The sequence below is a fragment of the Lontra canadensis genome, unplaced genomic scaffold, assembly GCF_010015895.1.
Source record: "Lontra canadensis isolate GAN:19392208 unplaced genomic scaffold, GSC_riverotter_1.0 scaffold29, whole genome shotgun sequence".
NCBI lineage: Eukaryota > Metazoa > Chordata > Mammalia > Carnivora > Mustelidae > Lontra > Lontra canadensis.
In genome coordinates this window covers 1,807,459-1,826,082 of record NW_022631023.1, presented here as the reverse complement: position 1 = coordinate 1,826,082, position 18,624 = coordinate 1,807,459, and the positions used below count along the sequence as shown (strand labels likewise).

At 64.0% G+C, this 18,624-nt stretch overlaps 1 protein-coding gene across 1 annotated transcript in view; it reads right to left on the bottom strand.

The window, feature by feature from the left end:
- Nucleotides 1-29: 29 nt before the first annotated feature.
- TSPEAR (thrombospondin type laminin G domain and EAR repeats) overlaps nucleotides 30-18,624 on the bottom strand; it is a 52,923-nt gene continuing 34,328 nt past the window's right edge. The window contains exons 5-11 of the mRNA XM_032865222.1: nucleotides 17,446-17,577; nucleotides 16,576-16,802; nucleotides 15,268-15,454; nucleotides 14,510-14,739; nucleotides 4,690-4,877; nucleotides 2,789-2,890; nucleotides 30-216 (exon numbers count right to left, since the gene is read on the bottom strand). Coding sequence (XP_032721113.1) covers nucleotides 63-216; nucleotides 2,789-2,890; nucleotides 4,690-4,877; nucleotides 14,510-14,739; nucleotides 15,268-15,454; nucleotides 16,576-16,802; nucleotides 17,446-17,577 — 1,220 coding nt within the window. The 3' untranslated portion in view covers nucleotides 30-62. The remainder of the gene's footprint in view (nucleotides 217-2,788; nucleotides 2,891-4,689; nucleotides 4,878-14,509; nucleotides 14,740-15,267; nucleotides 15,455-16,575; nucleotides 16,803-17,445; nucleotides 17,578-18,624) is intronic.

Genomic DNA, 18,624 nt, shown 5'->3' with positions numbered 1-18,624 from the left:
AGCTGTGGGCTGGGGACAGGGACCACGGGCTTCCCCAGGCCTCCGGGAGGTGCAGGGGGCCGTCAGCCCGTCCTCAGCTTCAGGACGCGGGAGCGCGGTTCCTTGGCACTGGAGTAGACGAGGTAGGAGCCGGCCGCCGTGCGGAACGCCTCCCAGTCCCTGCAGCCGAAGGTTGGGAGGCTGTGCACAGCCACGAAGCCCTCGTAGCCCTGCCACCTGCGGGAGACACAGCGTCAGCCCCACCCCGCAGGCTGACCAGGGAAGTGCGGCGTTGCCCTCTCTGGGCCTGCACCTGTCCCTCCAACCCCTGGGCGCCTCTCCCTGTGCCTACAGGAGGGAAACTGAGGCCCGGAAGGCGCCCCCTACCCTGTCCAAGACCCCGTAGCTCCTCATGTCCAGCCTGGGTCCTGCCGGCCCAGAGCGCCCGCAGACACCCCTGTGGGCGGGGGACATGGACGGGATCCCGGCCGGGCCAGAAGGTGGGTTGTTGGCGCTGGGCTGGGACCTCCCCCTCCTCCTGGGGCCGCTGTGGACGGTGAGCCCCCCACGCACGCCTGTCACCACACCGGCGTGGAGTCCCTCTGTTTTCAAAAGAGGTAGCAGCTCCTGGCACAGCACCGGGCGACCCAGCCCTGACCCCCGACCCCATCCATCGGGCCACCCGCAGAGTCAGCGGTTCTGGGCTGTACCCCCAAAAGGGATCTGCGGGAGGGTGGAGTCCCCAGGACAGGGCGCTGGGGCCAAGCGCGGGAGGATTTTCATCTGGACACTCGTGCGGGTGACTTGCGGGGAGGCTGGGCACCTCCTGTCCCCACAGCCCTGGGTGCCGCCCGCCAGCCCCTCCTGCTCACACGCACTCTGCATTTTCTTCCTGCGCATGTCCTTGTCCCTGATCCAAATTAACACAGTCTTTTATCAACTTTTCTTTGATTCTGAATGCAATGCTTTTTCTGCAGAAACCTCAAAGGGGGGCGCCTGGGTGGCTCAGTGGGTTAAAGCCGCTGCCTTCGGCTCAGGTCATGATCTCAGGGTCCTGGGATCGAGCCCCGCATCAGGCTCTCTGCTCAGCGGGGAGCCTGCTTCCACCTCTCTCTGCCTCTCTGCCTGCTTGTGATCTCTGTCTGTCAAATAAATAAATAAAATCTTAAAAAAAAAAAAAAAAAAGAAACCTCAAAGGTTCGGAGTCACCCCGGTGGCCCCCTGTGCGGAAGCCCCCACGGCCCCCTGAGCACCTGCGCGGCCGAAGTCGTCTTAGCCTCCCACCAGCGTTTCTGTTGTTTACGTTTTTCCATTTGGATGTTTAATCCCCGTGAAGCTTGTTTCTCTCCACGACATGAAGCAGACTATGGCTTCGCTCCCCTCCAGATGGGCGGGAAACTAACTACAGCTGCTTTGTTAGGTGACACGTCACGCGTTTCGTCCGTGGACGAGGAGCACGAGACTTGTCGCGTCCCGTGACTGTAAGCCGCTGGCTGTCCGCCGGGCTGTGAGCCCCCCCGCCCCCCACACCGCCGGCTTACTTCCGGCAGAACCGCCGGCCGTCTCCACGCTGCAGGACACTCCTTCACGAGTCTCCTTTTTCAGAATTTTCTGGGCCGCCTTCGAAAATCTACTCTTCCACATGAATTCTAAAACTCATTTGTCCTCTTGGAAACTCTACTTTCTAGTAAGTTAGAAAGTCTAACGAACATCGGTGATTTTTCTAGCAAGATACGGATGACCCGACTGTCTGGAGAGGAGGTGAAAGACGGGTTGCGCCAGTCACCGTGGGAGAAATCAGGGAAGGTGCTCGAGAGACACCCCTGAACAGAGCCAGGCCAGGCGGCCTTACTGCAGGATTTAGGCCGGCCGCAGGGAGAACGGTCTGGTGGGGGCAGCTCCACTGAGTGAGCTAGCCCGGCCCGCGAGCCGAGGTGGAGCTCGGCCTGTGTGTTTACCGAGCTGTCGCCGGGTCAGACGGGTAAGTCCCCACGAGAAACGTCAGGCCCGCTCATGCGCTATCGCGGACGCGAACACTTGAAGTCAGGCCCGCGCGCTGGCAAGTCGGCGGCGTCCGAGCCGCGGCGCCACACCGTTCGGGGCGCTTGTGCGCGGCAGGAAGGCCCGGAGACCCTCCCTGAGCCGTTAGGTCGGCAGGTGGGCGGAGAAGAGCCAGGCCGGCGGGGGGGTCCGGGCCACATCAGAACCGCCCGGGACACCCGGACGGCTCCCATCAGACAGCGGGACAGAGCGGTGGTCCCCTGGCCGAGACTGTTCTGGGATTTCTAGCTACTTTGGCAAACCAGGGAGGAGAACAAACATTAGAAATCAGGGGACAAAGCTGCTTGTACTCCCGGGTGTAATTATACCCCTAGAAACTCCACGAGATCCTTCTTAAGAAAAACTAGCAGAGCTGAGGTGATAATCCGGTCGGGCGTCTGGACACGGTGGTTAAATCCTGGCACGCAGCTGGAAATGGGAAGGAAAGGTTCCCAGGGGTTGTGCTCGCGAAACTTGAAAGCCACCCAGAGAGAACCGAACGCCGAGGCCCCGCACCGTGTGAGGACACGCAAACCTGCGCCGACCGGGTAAAGGGCAGTCCCGCCACCGTCCCGCACGGAGCTGCTCACAGCGGAAAACACCATGACCTCTCCCGCCACGGTGTCGGAAGCCTGTAGCTCCGGCCACAAGCCTGAGGTGCGAGCGTCAGCGTGACCCACGGGCCACCTGCCCTACAAGAATGGTGAGTCCCCAGCCCCCCAGGTAGACCCAGGGGGGAGGAAGGGGGCAGCCTTTGCAGGGTCTTTACCTGTAAATAATACTGTTTACAGAGAAGGTGTTTCCATCAAAGGAGTTTGCCACCACCAGGAAGTAGTCTTCTCCCACCGAGAAGAACTCCCAGTCCAGGGCGCTGCGGAGAAGGGGGGGGGGGTGGCAGGTGTGAGTGAACCGGGCACGGGCTCCGAGCCGGCTCTCCTAATGCCGGGGCCCCGTGCCCCTGAGATCCGCAGCGGTCTTCTTGCACGCTGAACTGGGTGTGTTCTGGGGGAAGTACAACTCAGCTGTTTGCTTTTTAAAACATTTTTAAAATGTATAAACTACAACTAGCATAAACTGTGTCACCTTAACCGTTTTCGGTGGTCTGAGGACGTCAGTAACACCGTGCAACCATCACCAGCGGCCGTCTCCGGGACGCTCGCCTTCCCAAACCCAACCTCCGTCCCCGTTAAGCCCTAACAGGTTCCCTGAGCCCCGGCGGCCCCAACCACTCTCCGCCTCAGAGTTCAAGTGCCAGGGGGGACCTCGTATGGCTGGAGTCGCACTGTGTTTGTCTTTTGGGGGTGGCCAGTCTCCCTGAGCATGGTGTCCCCCAGGTTTGTGTGTGGTGGCCTGTGTCACCGTCCCTCCTTTAAGGCCGGATGATACCGTACTATGTGGAGGGTCCGGGAGCTCATCCATTCATCTGCCCGTGGCCGCTGGACTTGCACTGTGCTGCGGTGGAGTGTGGGACAGATCTTTCACTTTAAAGTGGTGGAAGGGATCGGAGAAAAGGTCCTGAGCCTGTGGTCATTCCAGGGCGGCATGCAGGACTGCCCCGCCCCGAGGCAGGGTGAGGACCCAGGCCATGACGTCACCCATTTGGTCCGTGGCTCCTTGCGTGACACTGGTTCGGGGACTGACAGAGAAATGTCTCCTACGTTCGGAAGCTGTATTTCTTACTACAAACCCACAGGCTGCATCCTTCTTAGACGGGGAGGCCGAGCCCCCGCGAGCAGCAGCGGGACTCAGCCGGGCGCTGGAGGCCAGGCCAGCCTATCCCTGTCCACTGGCTCAGAGCTGCGGCCAGTCATGATTCTGCGATTCAGCCCGTGCTGTGTTCCCTGAGGCGTGGCCACGGGCGGCAGATGGGTGGCACCGTGGTCATCTGTCCTCCGGCCGGCTTGGGGACGGGGAGAAGCTAGCGGACTCACGCCGTGGGCACTGCGGCTCCTACCAGATGCCAGGTTTGCTCGAGGGCAGCAGAAAGTGAGCCGTCCGGCCGTGCGCCCCAGCCGGGCCCCCAGAGCAGGCGTATTTCCACTCTCCAGAGCCACGGCATTTGGTCAATTGTCCCTCAGTGGGCGGTGGACGGGGCCCACAGGATGGACCCACGAGCAGGATGGAACGTCGCTGGGCCGTGAAAAGCTGTGGAACCTGAGCTTGTGCCACACACGGAGGAACCTTGAGGACCGGCCTCAGGGAGGACGGCAGGCACCAGGGGTCACCTCCCACGTGATTCCACGTGGACGAAACGTCCAGGATCGGGAACTCCGTGGAGAAAGTAGACGGCTGACTGCCGGGGCTGGGGAGGGGGGAGTGACGGCTGAATGGTAGGGGGTTTCCTCTTGGGGTGATGAAAATATCCTAAAACCACCTGGTGATGGTTGCACGGATCTGCGAATTTAATAAAAACCATGGAACCGCGGCAAACAAACAAGCAAGGTGCACGGTTGGAAAGTCGTAGGGCCAAGGTGAGAGTTTGGGCCCCATAGTCACTCAGCTGTCCTGGGAGGGGCCCCAAGAGGCCACAGCGCAGCCCCACAGACGGGGACACGCTTGTGCACTGGGAGCCGCCGCGTGCCCGGCTCCAGCCGGGCTGCCCCCGAGGGCAGCGTCATCACGTAAGTGACGCGGGCCCTGCCCCTGACCCCGCCCCCGGCCCGGGCGCACCTGCAGGTGGGAATCTCCTGGAACTTGACGAAGGTCTGCGCGGTGACGTTCAGCTCATAGATGACCGAGTTGATGAGGTAGGAGTCGTTGCGCACGCGCATCTCCACGTCGTAGCTGTGGCTGTTGGCGACTGCGAGGAAGACCCTCTCTCCGATGTGGAAAACCTCCCAGTCCGCGGCGCCGAATGTCTGGGCAGGGCGAGAAGGAGAGGACAGCGCCCCTCTGCAGCGTCCCCGCTGGCCCCCAGACATGGCGTGGCTCCCACGGCGCGGCAGGCACCGGACAGGCGGCCCTCCCCCCGCCGGCTTTGCTCACTTCCCAGCCTCACGGCCGCCACCCCCGTCCTGTGTGTGGTGCCCAAACGCGCCCACACCCAGAGAGATCACCTGTGCCAAGTGCTTCTTAGCCTTCCGTGCCTCCCGCCCCCCCAACCCCAGTGCCGCCCGTCCTGCAAGTTCCAGCCGCTAAAACACCTCTTCCAGGGAGCCTTCCCTGCTTCCTCTAGTCCCAGCTCTGACCTCTGAAGCAACCTCTAGGCAATTGTGTTTCTCAGGACATGCTGTCCCAGGCCTGAGGTTTTCCCTGGGTCCGATCAACAGCCCCACCCCTGGGCCCCCCGTGCATGCTGTTCCTCCGTAAATCCCTCATCACGCTCGAGGGTGAGGTGTGCCCGGGGAAACGGGGCGGGACCGCTACGCGGACGGCGCACTGTGGAGCCTCTGCCCAGAGCTCACGCTGCATGAGCTGACTTGCATGGGGGCCCACGAGGAGGACGTTTCTGCCCCGTTTGTGGCCAGCATCTCGGGGATTATGGGGGTCCTGGTGCACAAGGAAGGACGGGACTGCAGGAGCCCAGATGCAGGCTCTGAGCCCTGAGGAGAGAGGTGGGGCCCGAAATAAATGGGGGCATTTTCCTAGGGAGACGAGGGGTCCGTGCAACCGCATAGGAAGACTGCGGATGGAGGGGGTCAAGCCAGAGAGGGTGAGCGTGGCTCCCCGTGGCGGGTCTGTGGTGGATGGAAGAGCCCTTGGGAGCCTAAGCCACAGCGAGTGGATGCTGCTGGGCTCTCGGTGCCCGTGTCAGCACAGAGGGGATCCGTTGACCCCGTCTGTCCCCATGGGCCTCAGAAGCGGGCATTTGCATGTACGGACTTCCAGCTTCTGATGCAGACCACACCTGCTGACCAGGCGCAAACACTGCTGAGCCTGCCTCAAGTGGAGGCTCCGGACAGGGCCAAGGGCAGGCCCACCCTGCAGGGGCCGTGACCCCGGAATGAAGGGAATCCCATGCACGTGGTGCGTGTTTGCCTGACTCCCCCTCTGAGGACCCCTCACCCCCCACTGCAGGGACAGGGCCCTCGGTGGGTGCAGCAGGCTGGCTGGCTAGGGGTCCCCAGGGGAGAGTCTGAGCTTCCGGAGCGGCTAGAAATGAAAGGGAACACCCGAGACAGGAGGGAGCCCAGAAGGGGGAGCCCCAATGTCGCCTCATCGACCTCTCGGGGTCTCGTCCAGCTCCTGAGCTCACACCTGGGGCCGGCGTCCAGGGACTCAGGGGCAGCCGTCGGGAGGCTGGAGGCTTCCGCAGAAGGCAAGAGCGATGCGTGATTGAGAGAAACACGGATCGGAAACGAGCAACAGCGCAAACACCGCCGCTGCCCACGCAGGCTCCGCGGGGACTCTGGGGAGAGCCCTCGGGAAACGCGCACGTGGCGAGCGCAGAAGCGGACGTTCGGCAGCGTGAAAACCGCCGGAGCCAAGGCGCCGTCTCTAACGGAAATGTCGTGTCTCGATTCAGACGCTCGCGGGACAGGACAGCTCCCAGGCCGTCCAGAAGGGACAATCAGGGAACCGCAGGGAGACCGTCAGGAGTCATCCGAACGGAAGCGCACGAAGGGGAAAAGAGGTTCTAAGGCACACGGACAGAGCCCGCGTCCCGCGGGACCATGTGGTGTGGTCTGGCACCCGTGAGAGGGCAAGAGGAGGAGACAGGACAGTCACAAGCACGAGGGCTGAACTGTTCCCAGACTGGATTAAAAACACCAACCACAGGTCCAAGAAGATCAGAGACCAGCGCAGAGTAAGTAAGAGACCCGCGCCTGGACACGTCGTGTCCCCGTAGGTGGCGCAGAAGACAGGCTGGGAAGCTCGAAGGCAGCAGGAGACGACACGTCCTGGACCGCAGAGCGCGGGGACAACGGGGCAGCGACACCAGGGATGAGGGGAGCTCGGTGTCCTCGGGGAAACATCCTCAGCATCATCGAATGGAAAACAAGGGTGGGAAGGTGAGGGTGTGCGGGCGGACGTGCGTACCCCGGGAGGTGAGCTCCCTGGCACATCTGTCACCTGCTTGGGTGTCACTGTCCCCACTTGCCAATTCGGGATGTGCCTGACTGCTTGTCCCCTGTCCAATCCCAGCCACAGGACCAAGACCAAACTCCGTGGGCCGAGGCAGCATTCTCTCCATGCCCAGCAGAGGGGGCCGTTGTCTGCCGGGGCCCCTCCGACCGCTGAGAACAGTCCTCCCGCGGTCCCTGAACCGGCTCCTAGTCCAGCGGCTCCAGAAACAGGTCTGGCCCTGTCCTGAGGAGCGGAAACAGGTGAGTTTCAGCTGAAACAGTAAGACCCCCTAGGACAAGGACAAGGGGACCCGGAGCCCCCGCGCTCACTGACTCAGTGCAGGCGCCGGGAGCTGGGCTCAGGCCCTTCTGGATGAGCGTGTCTGTGGCTCCACGAGGGGCGCGGGGTCTGTTCCCTGGGGTCACCTCACATCCAAGCAGGCTCACAGACTCCTGCGGCCCACGGAGCCGTCAGCATAGTCCCCAGGACACCTGCTGGGGACCCACACCCGCGCGGAGAGTCACACGGGCAGTCCTGCGGGTGCTCAGACGCGAACGGGAGCGTCAGTCCACAGGACCACAGGCTGCCTCCAGCCCCACGCTGGGGAAGCCACACCACTGGGAGATGCACGTGTGCAAATGCGCGAGCCTGCACGCCCACGTGTGCACACATATGTACCACGCCATGTGCTCCTGCATGCACACACGTGTGCACACACCCGCACGTGTCTGCCTACACACACTATACCCACACATCCACACGTGCCTGTACACACGCAGGCGCGCACCTCACAGTAATGTGGCCGGCAGGTGGTTTAACACCCCCCGCCCCCGGGCACCAGGGCTTCCCTCCCGCTCCCAGCCTCACGACCTCAGCCTGCTTACGCACCTTCAGGGCCGCACGGAGGTGCCTACAGACGGGGGCCCGAGGGGGGCTGTGGGAGGCTCCCAGAGCGTGGGCAGAGGCGGTGCCGGGGCGGGACGGACAGCCGAGGGGGGGCTGGCAGCAGAAGGCAGGGAGGAGCCCTCGGTGCGTGAGTGGTTTGGAGGGGTGTCGTCTGCCCTGCTCTGCGCCCCCATACAGCAAGGACTGAGGTGCCTCATGCACTTCCAATTCCAGGTAAGCAGGGGTTTCAGTCTGTGTGTGTCCTGTGCACTGCTGGGGACAGACTTTACTGAAGTTATTCATGGTTTACCTGGAACTCAGGTTGAGCTCAACATCTGGGGTTTTATCTGGCCACAGGGTGGCCAAGACCCCCAGGAGGCCTCCAGGGGCCACAGCCATTGGCCGTCGATGACCCCTTCCTCCCCACACAGAGCTGCTGGAGCCCCTCTCAGAGCAAGGCCAACCCCCGCACCATCAGCTCCGGAGAGTGGGGAGCGTCTCTGCCCACGGCTGTGCCGGCCTGGCCAGGGGGAGCAGGGGCCTTGGGCCTGCTGTCAGGCGGCTCCTGGATCCTGGTGCATTAGGGACTCATCAGAGACAGAAGGAATTCCCACATCCAACAGGCCTGCCAAACCCTGCCTGGCACCTGGCGAGGTGGCCGACACCTGCTGGGCTGGGTGGGGGGCCCCTCCCGCCGTCCCTCTGCACGGAATTCCCCTGGGCCTGTCCCGACCGCCCCCGGCACGGTGCCTGGCAGGCTGCCCGAGCGCCTTGGCAGGATGATGGCTTTTCAGGGACGTGGCAGCCAGACGCACCTGGAGCCCCCAACAGCCTCCCTCGTGGGCGGCTCCCGGTGGCCAGAGGGTCAGGCTGGGCCAGGAGGCCCTTGGGTTCTGGCTTCAATGGAGCAAAGAGTCAAGGTCGGGAGTGCCCGGGGGCAGGACAGGGAGGCGGGTGTGCTACCAAGGGAAGGCGGGCGGCCCCCAGAGGGCCCCGGGGCGGGACTGCTGCTAACCCCACGGAAGGCAGTCGGCCGGGGTGGGTGAACTCCAGCTCTGGGGGGCTCCGGGGGAGCAACACCCTCCCTGGCTGATCTCTGGGTCTCCCCCAGGCTGCCTGCCCACCCCCGAGCAAACAGAAGGCGCCAGGAGGCAGCCCGCGTCCCAGGGCCACCGCGCAGTGCTGACCCCGAGGGCCACTGCCACCACCCAGCTTGCAGGTACGGCTGTCAACCCTGCGTTCTTGTCTGCCTCCCAGCTGCTTCTGGACTCTCACGCGCTCGGTGCAAACGGAGCCTCTGACGAGCCGCAGCTTCACGCGCCGCCCCCACACGCACGCTGACCGCCGGCACCCCCTGCCCGTCCCTCCCTCACCGGCTGCCCCCGTCCCTGGCACCTGAGACTCTCCCCTGGGGGTCCTGTGGGCGCTCTGCCAGACCCTCACGCCCATCAGCCCGCCGCCCGGGCCACAAACCCCGACGTGGTCAGCGGCTCCCTCCCCTCCCCCACCCCCCATGCTGGGTCCACGTCTGATGACCGTGACCGCCGGCCCCACAGCCCGTGAGCGCAGGAGGCTGGATTTCCCGTGGACAGAGCTCCTGCCTTCCTGGACACACCCAGCCCCGGCCCCCTTGGCTCTAAGATGAGGAGGCCCAGTCATCGGAGCCCTGTGTCTGCCACTGGCAGGAAGATTCTGGAATTCCTTGGTGGGGGGTGTGCTGTGAGCAGCCAGCCTCCCATTCACACCGGCCACCAGCCCCGTATGGCCAGGCCCTTCCTTGCGAGCCGACCTCGGGTGCCCAGCGCGCCCCAGCTCCTCGCCAGTACCGTCCTGCGGGACGTCCTTAACACCATGGGCCCCACGCCCGGCCCCGCCCTCTGGAAAAGGGCCCCGAGGTCTTTCAAAGCTCCTGGCCTTGCCTGCTTCAAAGCACACGGTCACAAAAGATGCTGTAAAACTTCAAACAGGAAACACTCCGGCAATGCCAGGACCTAGAAGGATTAAACACAGTGGGGAGATCGCTGGCAAACCATGAAAGTGGGCTGCTGCGGGGTTTGAGGACTGTCGAGGTGTGAGGAGATGGGGCACATAAGGGAAGGCCTTGGGGCAGGGTGTGAAGTCGCTGGCCCCCCGGGGCCTCCCTCGGTGGCCTGCAGGGTCGGGGGACTGTGGTGCCCCCAGAGTTCTGGCTCCTGGGATCCCCCGCAGACTGGGGCGGGTGCTCAGAGGCTGCCCTAAAATGCAGAACAGCGGCTGCCATCGGGGCTGGCTGTCGACCGATGTTGCCGGGGATGGAGTCCTGAAACCACGGTCCGGGAGCCTCTCCCACCTGCCTTCAGCGCAGGCTAAGACCCCAGGAGGGTCTGCTCAGCAACGCTCCTCCCAGCCCCCGGTGGACAGAGAGCTCTCAGAGGGCCGAGCCACGCTCACAGGTGCGGGGAGGACATGCATGGCCCCAGGGACCCCTTTCAGGGCCCCAGGCCAGACTCCAGGCTCCCCCGCAATGATGGGGCTTTGTATGGACCGATGGCCCCTCCACACCACACCCATGCCCCCAGCTGGGTCCCCTTGCTTCCCGCCTCAGTGTTCTCTTCTGTGAACGGGGTCTGTGGGCGAACCACGAGCCAGCTGAGTGAGGGCGACCGCAGATCTGCCTTCAAATCTCTCTACCAACAGCAGAAAGGCTTTCCAGAGGGGAAGCAAGAAAGTTTGGCACCCGTGGGAATCCCAGCGTTTCTGGCCCGAGGCCTTCAGGAACAGGAAAAACCACGTCCCAAGCACAGGGCAGGGCCCATGGCCATCCGGTCTTGCCGGGTGGGGAGCCCGGCCTGTCGTCTGGGGCCTGGGCCCCTGGAGACAGTGTGGCCCCTGCCTGGGGGCTGTGGGTGACTGTGCCCCTTAAGGGGTCCCCGGGAAATGCCTCTGACTCCTGGAGCTCTAGGAAGAACACACGGGCCCCCTTCCGTCCTTCACCACCCCTTCCCCTCGTCCCTCTACCAAGGAGCCCCAACACAGACACTCCGTGTCGGACCCCAGACCGAGCCTGCAGGCTCTGTCCACGGGGCGACTCCAGGATCGAGATGTCCCTGTCGGCACTTACGTGTCCAGACCGCCTCCCAGTGTCACTCCCGCCAAGCCCTGCCCTTCTCCAGGTTTCAGTGGTGGGAGGAGCTCCGTGCCACCCCGCGGACGCTCCCCACATGCAGGTCAAGCAGACTCTGTTGAACAGTGACCACCTGCCCGTGGCTCCTCGCACACGAACTCCGGAGTGTTGCCCGCGGCGGCTGTCCGACAAGCCAGGGATTGCCGCGGCAACCCCAACCCATCCCCGCTCCCCTCTTTTTCCTTTTTGGGGAAGACAATCCCTGTCTCTGCCATGACCTTGTGTTCCAGCCTCTTGCGGGTCCTGCCCTCCCCGGGAGCTGTTCTGTCCTGCTCTGTGACGCGGGTAGCACCCTGGGGATGCCGCGTCCACAAGCCCCTCCTGGGGGCGTCTGCTGCACCTCCGTCTCTCCGTCCTGTCTTCACGCCAGCCGGCCGCCGCGTGTCCATGCTGGCCTCCTCTTCCCCAGCTGGCCCCCTGGGCTCTCCCTGCAGGCCATCGGGACTGTCCTCGCCCTGGAACTTGCCTTCACCACCATCTGGGCGGAGCCGCAGCTCCCACTCTGATTCCCGGTGTCTGGTGACTCCAGTACATGCAGGCGCACACGTTGTGGGCAGCACCCTGCACCCGGTTTCCTTGTCCCACGCAGCTGCGCCGGCCAGCCGGCGCTGACACTGGGTGGGGGCTGACGGCCGGAGGGGGCTTCCCGCCTCTCCTCGGACGGAGAAGCCACACGTCAGAGGAGGTCCAGGGGCCCTCGTCACGCTTCACCGGGTGGGGACTAACCCCGGGTGGTGGCCTGGGTTCCTTCTCCCGCCCACGGCACAGCACACAGAATTCGGACTGGAAGTGGTCTCGCTTGGAACCCAGGGGAGAAACCCGCAGTGTGACAGCCTGAGCCTCTCGGATCTGGTCTCCGGGGCCAGCGTCCCCCAGCGGCCGGCACGGTCCCGGGTCCGGGAGCCCCTCGATGGCCCCATTGCTCTCCGCTCCCGCGTCACTCCTTCTGGATCTCCTGGGTTGATCCCCTCAGTCTGTCTCATCTTCTCGTTCGGCATGTAGACGTTTCCCTGCCTCGACTTTCCAGTCTGGTTGACGAGTATCTTCCTGTAGGGCCAGCAACCATCTTTTTAATGCCCAGGAACTGGCATTTGGTACAGACTTTACAAAGGTGATGTTTCCTTGAGTTCTTCTGAAGGTAATTAGAATTTAAAGGGTAATTAGGGTAATTACAATTTTAAAATCCCTCGTGTTCCTCGAGTTAGCTGGGTGTGGTCCGGCGCCGGTGCACGTCCACACACGAGTTCGACTGTTTCGTGTCTCAGCCCTTCACCAAGGCCCGGAGCCCTGGCTGTCCGTGCGTGGCCCTGGGGAGGACGGCGGCGGGTGGCTCTGTCCCTGCCAGGCGGTGCCTCCGGGAGCAGCCCTTGATGAAGAACGTGGTTCTACTGGGGCCTGCGGTTCAAGTGCAGAGAGCTGGGATCCCGGTGCTGGTAGCCGCAGGACGATGATCTCCCGGACGCCCTCCCAGCCCCGCAGGAGCCCAAGTCCTACCAAACGCGTGGTTTGTCGGTTCTGCTCAAGACCTGGCCAGGGTGACCACGCGGCCGCAGGCAGCTCCCTCCACGCTTGTCACGGGACCCTGCTCTGGGGACACTCTGGGGCCTGCTCCCCGCCCCCACGCACCCACCAGCCCCTTGGGAGCACTCATCCTGCATCACCCTTCAGAATGAAGCCTTCCGGTCCCATGGTCGCACCCCCGCGGGCTCCCGATGCACGGGCACGTGGACTCCCTCCCCCAGCTGGCCTCCACGTGACCCCGGTGCCCTGGCAGGTCATTTACAGCCTGTGCGGTTCCCCCATGAGCTGCCGTGTGCCTGTCACCGGGCAGGCCCTTCCACAATGGCTCTGGGGCCCGTCGTCAGCCCCAGCCTGTGCATCCAGGCCTCCCCTCGATTCCCTATGTGGCCACCTAGGGTCGGCTCCCAGACCCTCTAGCACCACCTTCTCATGGGCTGGGCTCTACTTCCACGGGGCATGCGACAGGCAGACCCCACACCAGCCCGTCGCTGAACGCTTTCCAAATTGACAAACCCACACCCAGGCCCGTTGTTGAGAACAGCTCTGCCCCCGCCCGGCCCACCTGTCTTCTGGGGCCCTGGCCTCATGGCGATGGCGGGAGCCGTGGAGGGAGCTTGTGCTCGACGATCTGTCCACCACTGGACTGAGCGATGGCACCACCTGGGCTCCCATCCTGGCTTGGCCAGGCGCCGGTCCCGGGACCCTGTGCCTCGGCGTCCCCGGGCGTGAAGGGAGACTACGGGCAGCACTCAGCTCACAGGGCGGCCGTGAGGACCAACTGGGAGGAGGCGGGCAAAGCTCCTGGCTCCGCACTTTCGTCCAGCCTGGCTCAGCGCTCAGCCCCCGAGGCCCGCACGGAGGCCCGTGGCTGCGAGGACTCCTGCCCACTGCCGGCCCTCCTCTTCTGCGCTCCCCGTCTCCAGAGTCGCAGCCCCAGGAACCACCTCCTCCTGCCAGGAAACTCGGGGCCGTGCCTCGTGCTCACCCCAGGCCGCCTTGTCCCACACAAGCTTCAGCGTCGCTCCACAGCTGCCCCGGACCTCCCCTTGCTGTGCACATGGCCAAGAGGGGCCACTCTCTTGGCTCTTCTCCACCGCCTCCCGCCTACACATCGCGGACCCGGCTGCCCTCCTGCAGCGGCCCCCACCCTCTGCGGCTTGTCCTCACGTCCTCCCCGAGGGAGCCGCACTGACTGCCAGGCAGACAAGCAGAGGGATGTTCCGGAAGGATCAGGGAGAGAGGAGTCCTGTCGGCAGTGACAGCCTGACAGCTCTCTACAGTGATTGCAGCGAATGGAGAACGAGGGCCCACAGCTCCATTGGGAGCAGGGAAGGTAGCCAGCACCCGCCCGGTGTCCCAAGATGGGCCGCGTGCGTCCCCACCTCACCCCTGCACCTGCTTCCCACGACCCTCAGCCAGGCCCGGAGCCAGCACGATGGCGTCCCAATTAACCTGTGTGGCCCCTCGCTCTTCTGCACTTTGCCAGACTGCCCGTGGAGCCTGCAACCCGCTGAGGGACTTCACAGTCTGAAGGGACAGTGGCCAGTGCTGTCCCTGCCCCCATACTCGGGCCAGCCAGGGGCCTGCTGCCCGGCTACCCCAGGGCAGGAGTCTGACGCCCATGGGCCCTTCAGACAGTCGGGGCCTGGCCAGGGGCCACGAGCTCCGCTGAGCACCGCGTGCTGCCCGGGAAGCTCCTGACAGAGGGAGGGCAGGGCCCCCTCCCGCCTCAGTGTCGGGCTCATCTCGGGGCGGCACGGGCTCAGCCTGAGCCTCCCGTGGGGGGCGGTGCTTGGCGAGGGCCTGCAGCCGGGCACCGGTCCTGGCTCTCCGGGTCCCCTGTCTCTAGCTGCCGCGTGGCAGAAGCCGGGTGGCCTGACGGAGGCGGGACTCGGGGCTCCCACGGCTCCTTACCAGGAAGGCCTGGAAGAGCTGGAAGGAGCCGAGGAGCCAGACGTAGAGGTGCGAGTGCAGCTTCGTGGACGTGCCGTTGAAGGCGTTGGCCACCACCAGGAACGAGTAGGGCCCCACGGTGAAGAACTCCCAGTCGTAGGCGCCGGACGTGGCGATGGTCTGGTTGGCCTCGAAGAGGCGCGTCCTCGGGTTCCACTTGTAGATGACGCTGTCGATGTTGTGGTTGTCGCCTGCGAGCCAGCGGCCGCCGTGAGGGACACCAGGCGGACATCCCCCAGCCGCGGTCACTCAGGCCATCACCCCAGAAACCAGGCCCTCAGCCCCGGCCAGGCCTGCCCCACTCTGCACCTGCTGCGGCCCAGGGTTTGTGCCCAGAAGGCACGAGCAACGTCCCGCATCCCCCCAGTGACTCTGCCCGCACACTGTCCGCACCGCCGTCCCTCTGCCAGCCCAGCAGCTGACCTTCCCACCTCCCCAGCCGCCCCCCGACGAGGAGACTCGTTAGTTGGTTAGTTAGCTGCTTAGTTTCAAATGCGGAGGTCGGGCCCGCATCCCCGCCCACACTGTGCAGGCCCCCACGCAGACGGTGCAGCTGTCCTCCCTGGACGGGAAGGAGGCGCTCAGGTGTGTTGACCCAGATGTCACCGGGCCAGGTGTGATTCGTCGTGATTTGTTAACCAGGTGGAAACAGACTGGCAGGTGAGTCAGCCTCCCCCCCGCCCCTGTGGATTCCTTCCGTGTGCGTGGCCACGGCCTACCTTCCCGGTGGTTGGCCACGGCCAGGAAGTGCTCCCCAGCCACCTCGAAGGCCTCCCAGTCCCGGGCGCTGTGGGTGGGGACCCTCTGGTAAGGCGTGAACCGCAGCTTCCTCTGACTCCATTTGTAAATGACAGAAAACTCCTGACCCTTCTCATTCGGTTCAAAATTAGCCACAGCCAGGAAGACCTGAAAGAGAGAGCCCGGGACGGTGGCTCTTGCCGTGTGTGCGAGGGGCCTGGCTGCGGCTGCCAAGCGCCTGTGTCCCTGTGGATCCGTCCGTCACGTCTCTGTGTTCGTCAGCCCGTCGTCCCCATTTCCATCCCCAGACTTGGGAACAGCTTCATGTGCAGACTGTCCTCCATGCCCGGCCCTCCTCCCTCCCGGAAGCACACGCTTGTCACACAGCCGGGTCAGACACATGGGTGCCTGGCCTGCGACAGGCCCAGAGGCAAGCCGGCTGGATGTGTGGGGATCGTCTGCTGAGCCCAGGAGCGAGCATGTGTCCCGTAAGCCCTGTGCCTGCGTCAGTGACCGGACAGAACTTCCCCCCTTGTCTTTGCTGAATTTTCTGGTATTTCTTTGAGGCAAAGTTAACATTTTTTATATGGAAATGTCGCCAACCCAATGCTAGTCTGCCATTCGCCAGGCAGGACGGGGAGCGCGGCTGGGCTGGGGCAGACTGCGGGAACGGGAGCGCAGAGCCCTGTCCATTCTGCTCCCTGGCCATCCTGGGGGCGGGCCGAGGTGAGGGCAGGTTGTGCCTGGCACACACGATCTGTGAGTGAGCCATTTGGGGGCTGGGGGCAGGACAGCGGCCCCAGGACATTGCCCCTGGAGCCAAGGGTGTAGACGGAGCCGGTAAGACAAGGCATCATGCGGAAGGCGTCCCTCGGACCCAGCGTCTGGGTCCCTGCTCCTTCCGGCCCCGGCTGCAAAGGGCCTGCCCGCGAGGGTCTCACCCCCAGCTCCGGCCCCGGTCCCCTGCCAGGAGTCTGGCCCCTTCCCCAGAGATTCCCACCTCATTGACCGGCTCGTCAAATGGGCCAACGAGCTTTTAGCTCAGCCCCATGGGTCTGCGTCGAGCCAGACCGCAGGGCGGACGCGGTCCCGTCTGCATTCTGCAGGAAGCAGACTTCACGGCTGGGATTAGAGACGCCGTCAACTGCCCGACCGTGCGAACGGCCGAGAACCCAGGGAAGACGCTGAAACCATGAGGAATCCTTTCCCGGATCATCCGCGTGAGCCGTCCCAGCCTTGGGGTTTTCCCAAGAGAAGAAGGACGGAGAGGTCGCCGGGCGCACACTTGCCTTTTCCCCGATGCTGAAGTGTCTCCAGGACTGGGCTCGGTGCGTGCGGATGTGCTGGTACGAGGAGAACTTGCCGTCCGTCCACTTGTAGATGGCGGACGTGGCTTTGCGGTTGGCGGCCGCCACGAAGAGCCCGGCCTCGGGGATGGTGAAGACCTCCAGGCCCAGCGTCTCCGAGCTGGTGAGCAGGCTCTGGTGCTCCTCCACATAGTCCAGCTTTTCTCTGGCTGCTGCGGCGACCGGAGCCGGTTAGGGCCTCCCAGAGCGGGAGCGCGACCCCAGGGCCCCGCGCCCAGACACCCCGCGTCTGCCACGGTCGGGCATTCACTGGGGCGACTGGCCCAGAGCGCGTGTCACCCTCCCAGAGAGGCCATCAGAGGAGACAGCTCGCGCCTGCCTGGGCTTCTGGCGCACGGGATGGCCGGTGACACTGCGGGGACGGCCCGGACGTGTCGGTTCCTAAGAAGACATCCCCACGCTTGCGGCTCCTGCACGGGCTGAGCCCTCAAGTACTCGAGGGACTGGGGTCAAGGCTCACGAGCGGCGGCTGCAGCCAGCTCCCGTTTCCTGCAGGCGAGGGCCCCGGGCGCCCTGGGCAACCTCGACTTCTCATACCCACACGGGAAGGCACCGCCTTGAGCGCTCGGGGGAACCGCACGCCTCCAGGCTCCGGCATCGCCTCCTGGTGTCTGTGAACCGAGGGGCAGACAGGGCGCCAGGAGGCTGCCCCCTGGGGCCACGGGGACCAGACGCACAGGGGTGACGAGCCCTCCCCACATGACACATGCAGGCCTCCTGGCCTAGGGGGTTGCTGCCCGTTGCCGAGCAGCATTGGCTCGAGAAGAGCCCCAAGTCCCAGAGCCCCCTCACCTGCTAACACGGAGACCCACTCGCTGCCCACGCACAGGAACAGCCCCTTCCGGCTGGCGTCGAACCAGAACTGGGCGTCCTCCTTTTTGGTGCAAGGAGGCCGGGAGCCTAGCGTCACCTTCATGTCAGTTTCTGGGGGAGACAAGGAAGGGGAGCATCCTGGCGCAGGTTCCCTGGAGGAAGATGGAGCTGGGAGGTTGCCCCCGACCCAGGCAGTCCTGCCTTAGCCTCTGCACACACGCGGGGACCATGAGGACGCAGGGGTCTCCAACACGGCCCCGGGGAGGAAGTGAGGCTCCCACGACAGGACAGAGGCCGCGAGGCTCCCCGGCCGGCCTCCCTGCCCGCTGCAGAGGCCGGCCCACCGTCCCCTAGAAAAGCCTCAGTCATCACGGCCTGAGGCTGGTTTTGCCTTGTTCCCTGGCATTTGACCCCATCACTTCCGATGGCTCCGCCTCAGCTCGGGCCAAGCCACATGGTCCTGATGACGCTGCGAGACCGAGTCACAGCGACGTGTGCGCTGCTGCCCGCGCTGGGGGCACCTGGGCTCACGCGCCTGCCTCCTGCCTCTTGTTCCGAGCTGGAACTGGACGGAAGCGGGAAATTTCCACTGGGCAGGCAAGTCATTTTCCTCTCTGTCTCTTCTTTTACAATAAAAATTATTCAAAATTATACTGTTACTATAAAAGTATTCCAAATATCATGGCGATAAATGGCATCAATATGTAGACTGTTTTTTGAAAGATTTATTTACTTTAGAGCAAGACAGAGCAGCAGTGGAGGGGGAGGGCCGGGGGGGAAGCAGGCTCCCCACCGAGCACAGAGCCCAATGCGGGGCTCGATCCCACGACCCCGAGATCATGACCTGAGCTGAAATCCAGAGCCGGATGCTGAACCGACTACGCCACCAGGTACCCCAATCTGTAGACTATTAAAGTGCTCCCCAACGTGAACAAATAAAAAGCAGCTGGGGGTGGGGTGGGGCGCCTGGGTGGCTCCGACGGTGGAGTCCAGCTCTTGGTTTCAGCTCAGGTGATGGTCCCAGCGTCTTGGGATCGAGCCCCGTATCGGGCTCCCTGGTCAGCAGGAATCTGCTTCTCCCTCTGCCCCTCCTCATGCTCTCTCTCTCATTCTCTCTCTCAAATAAATAAATAAAATCTTTAAAAAATAAATGGCAGC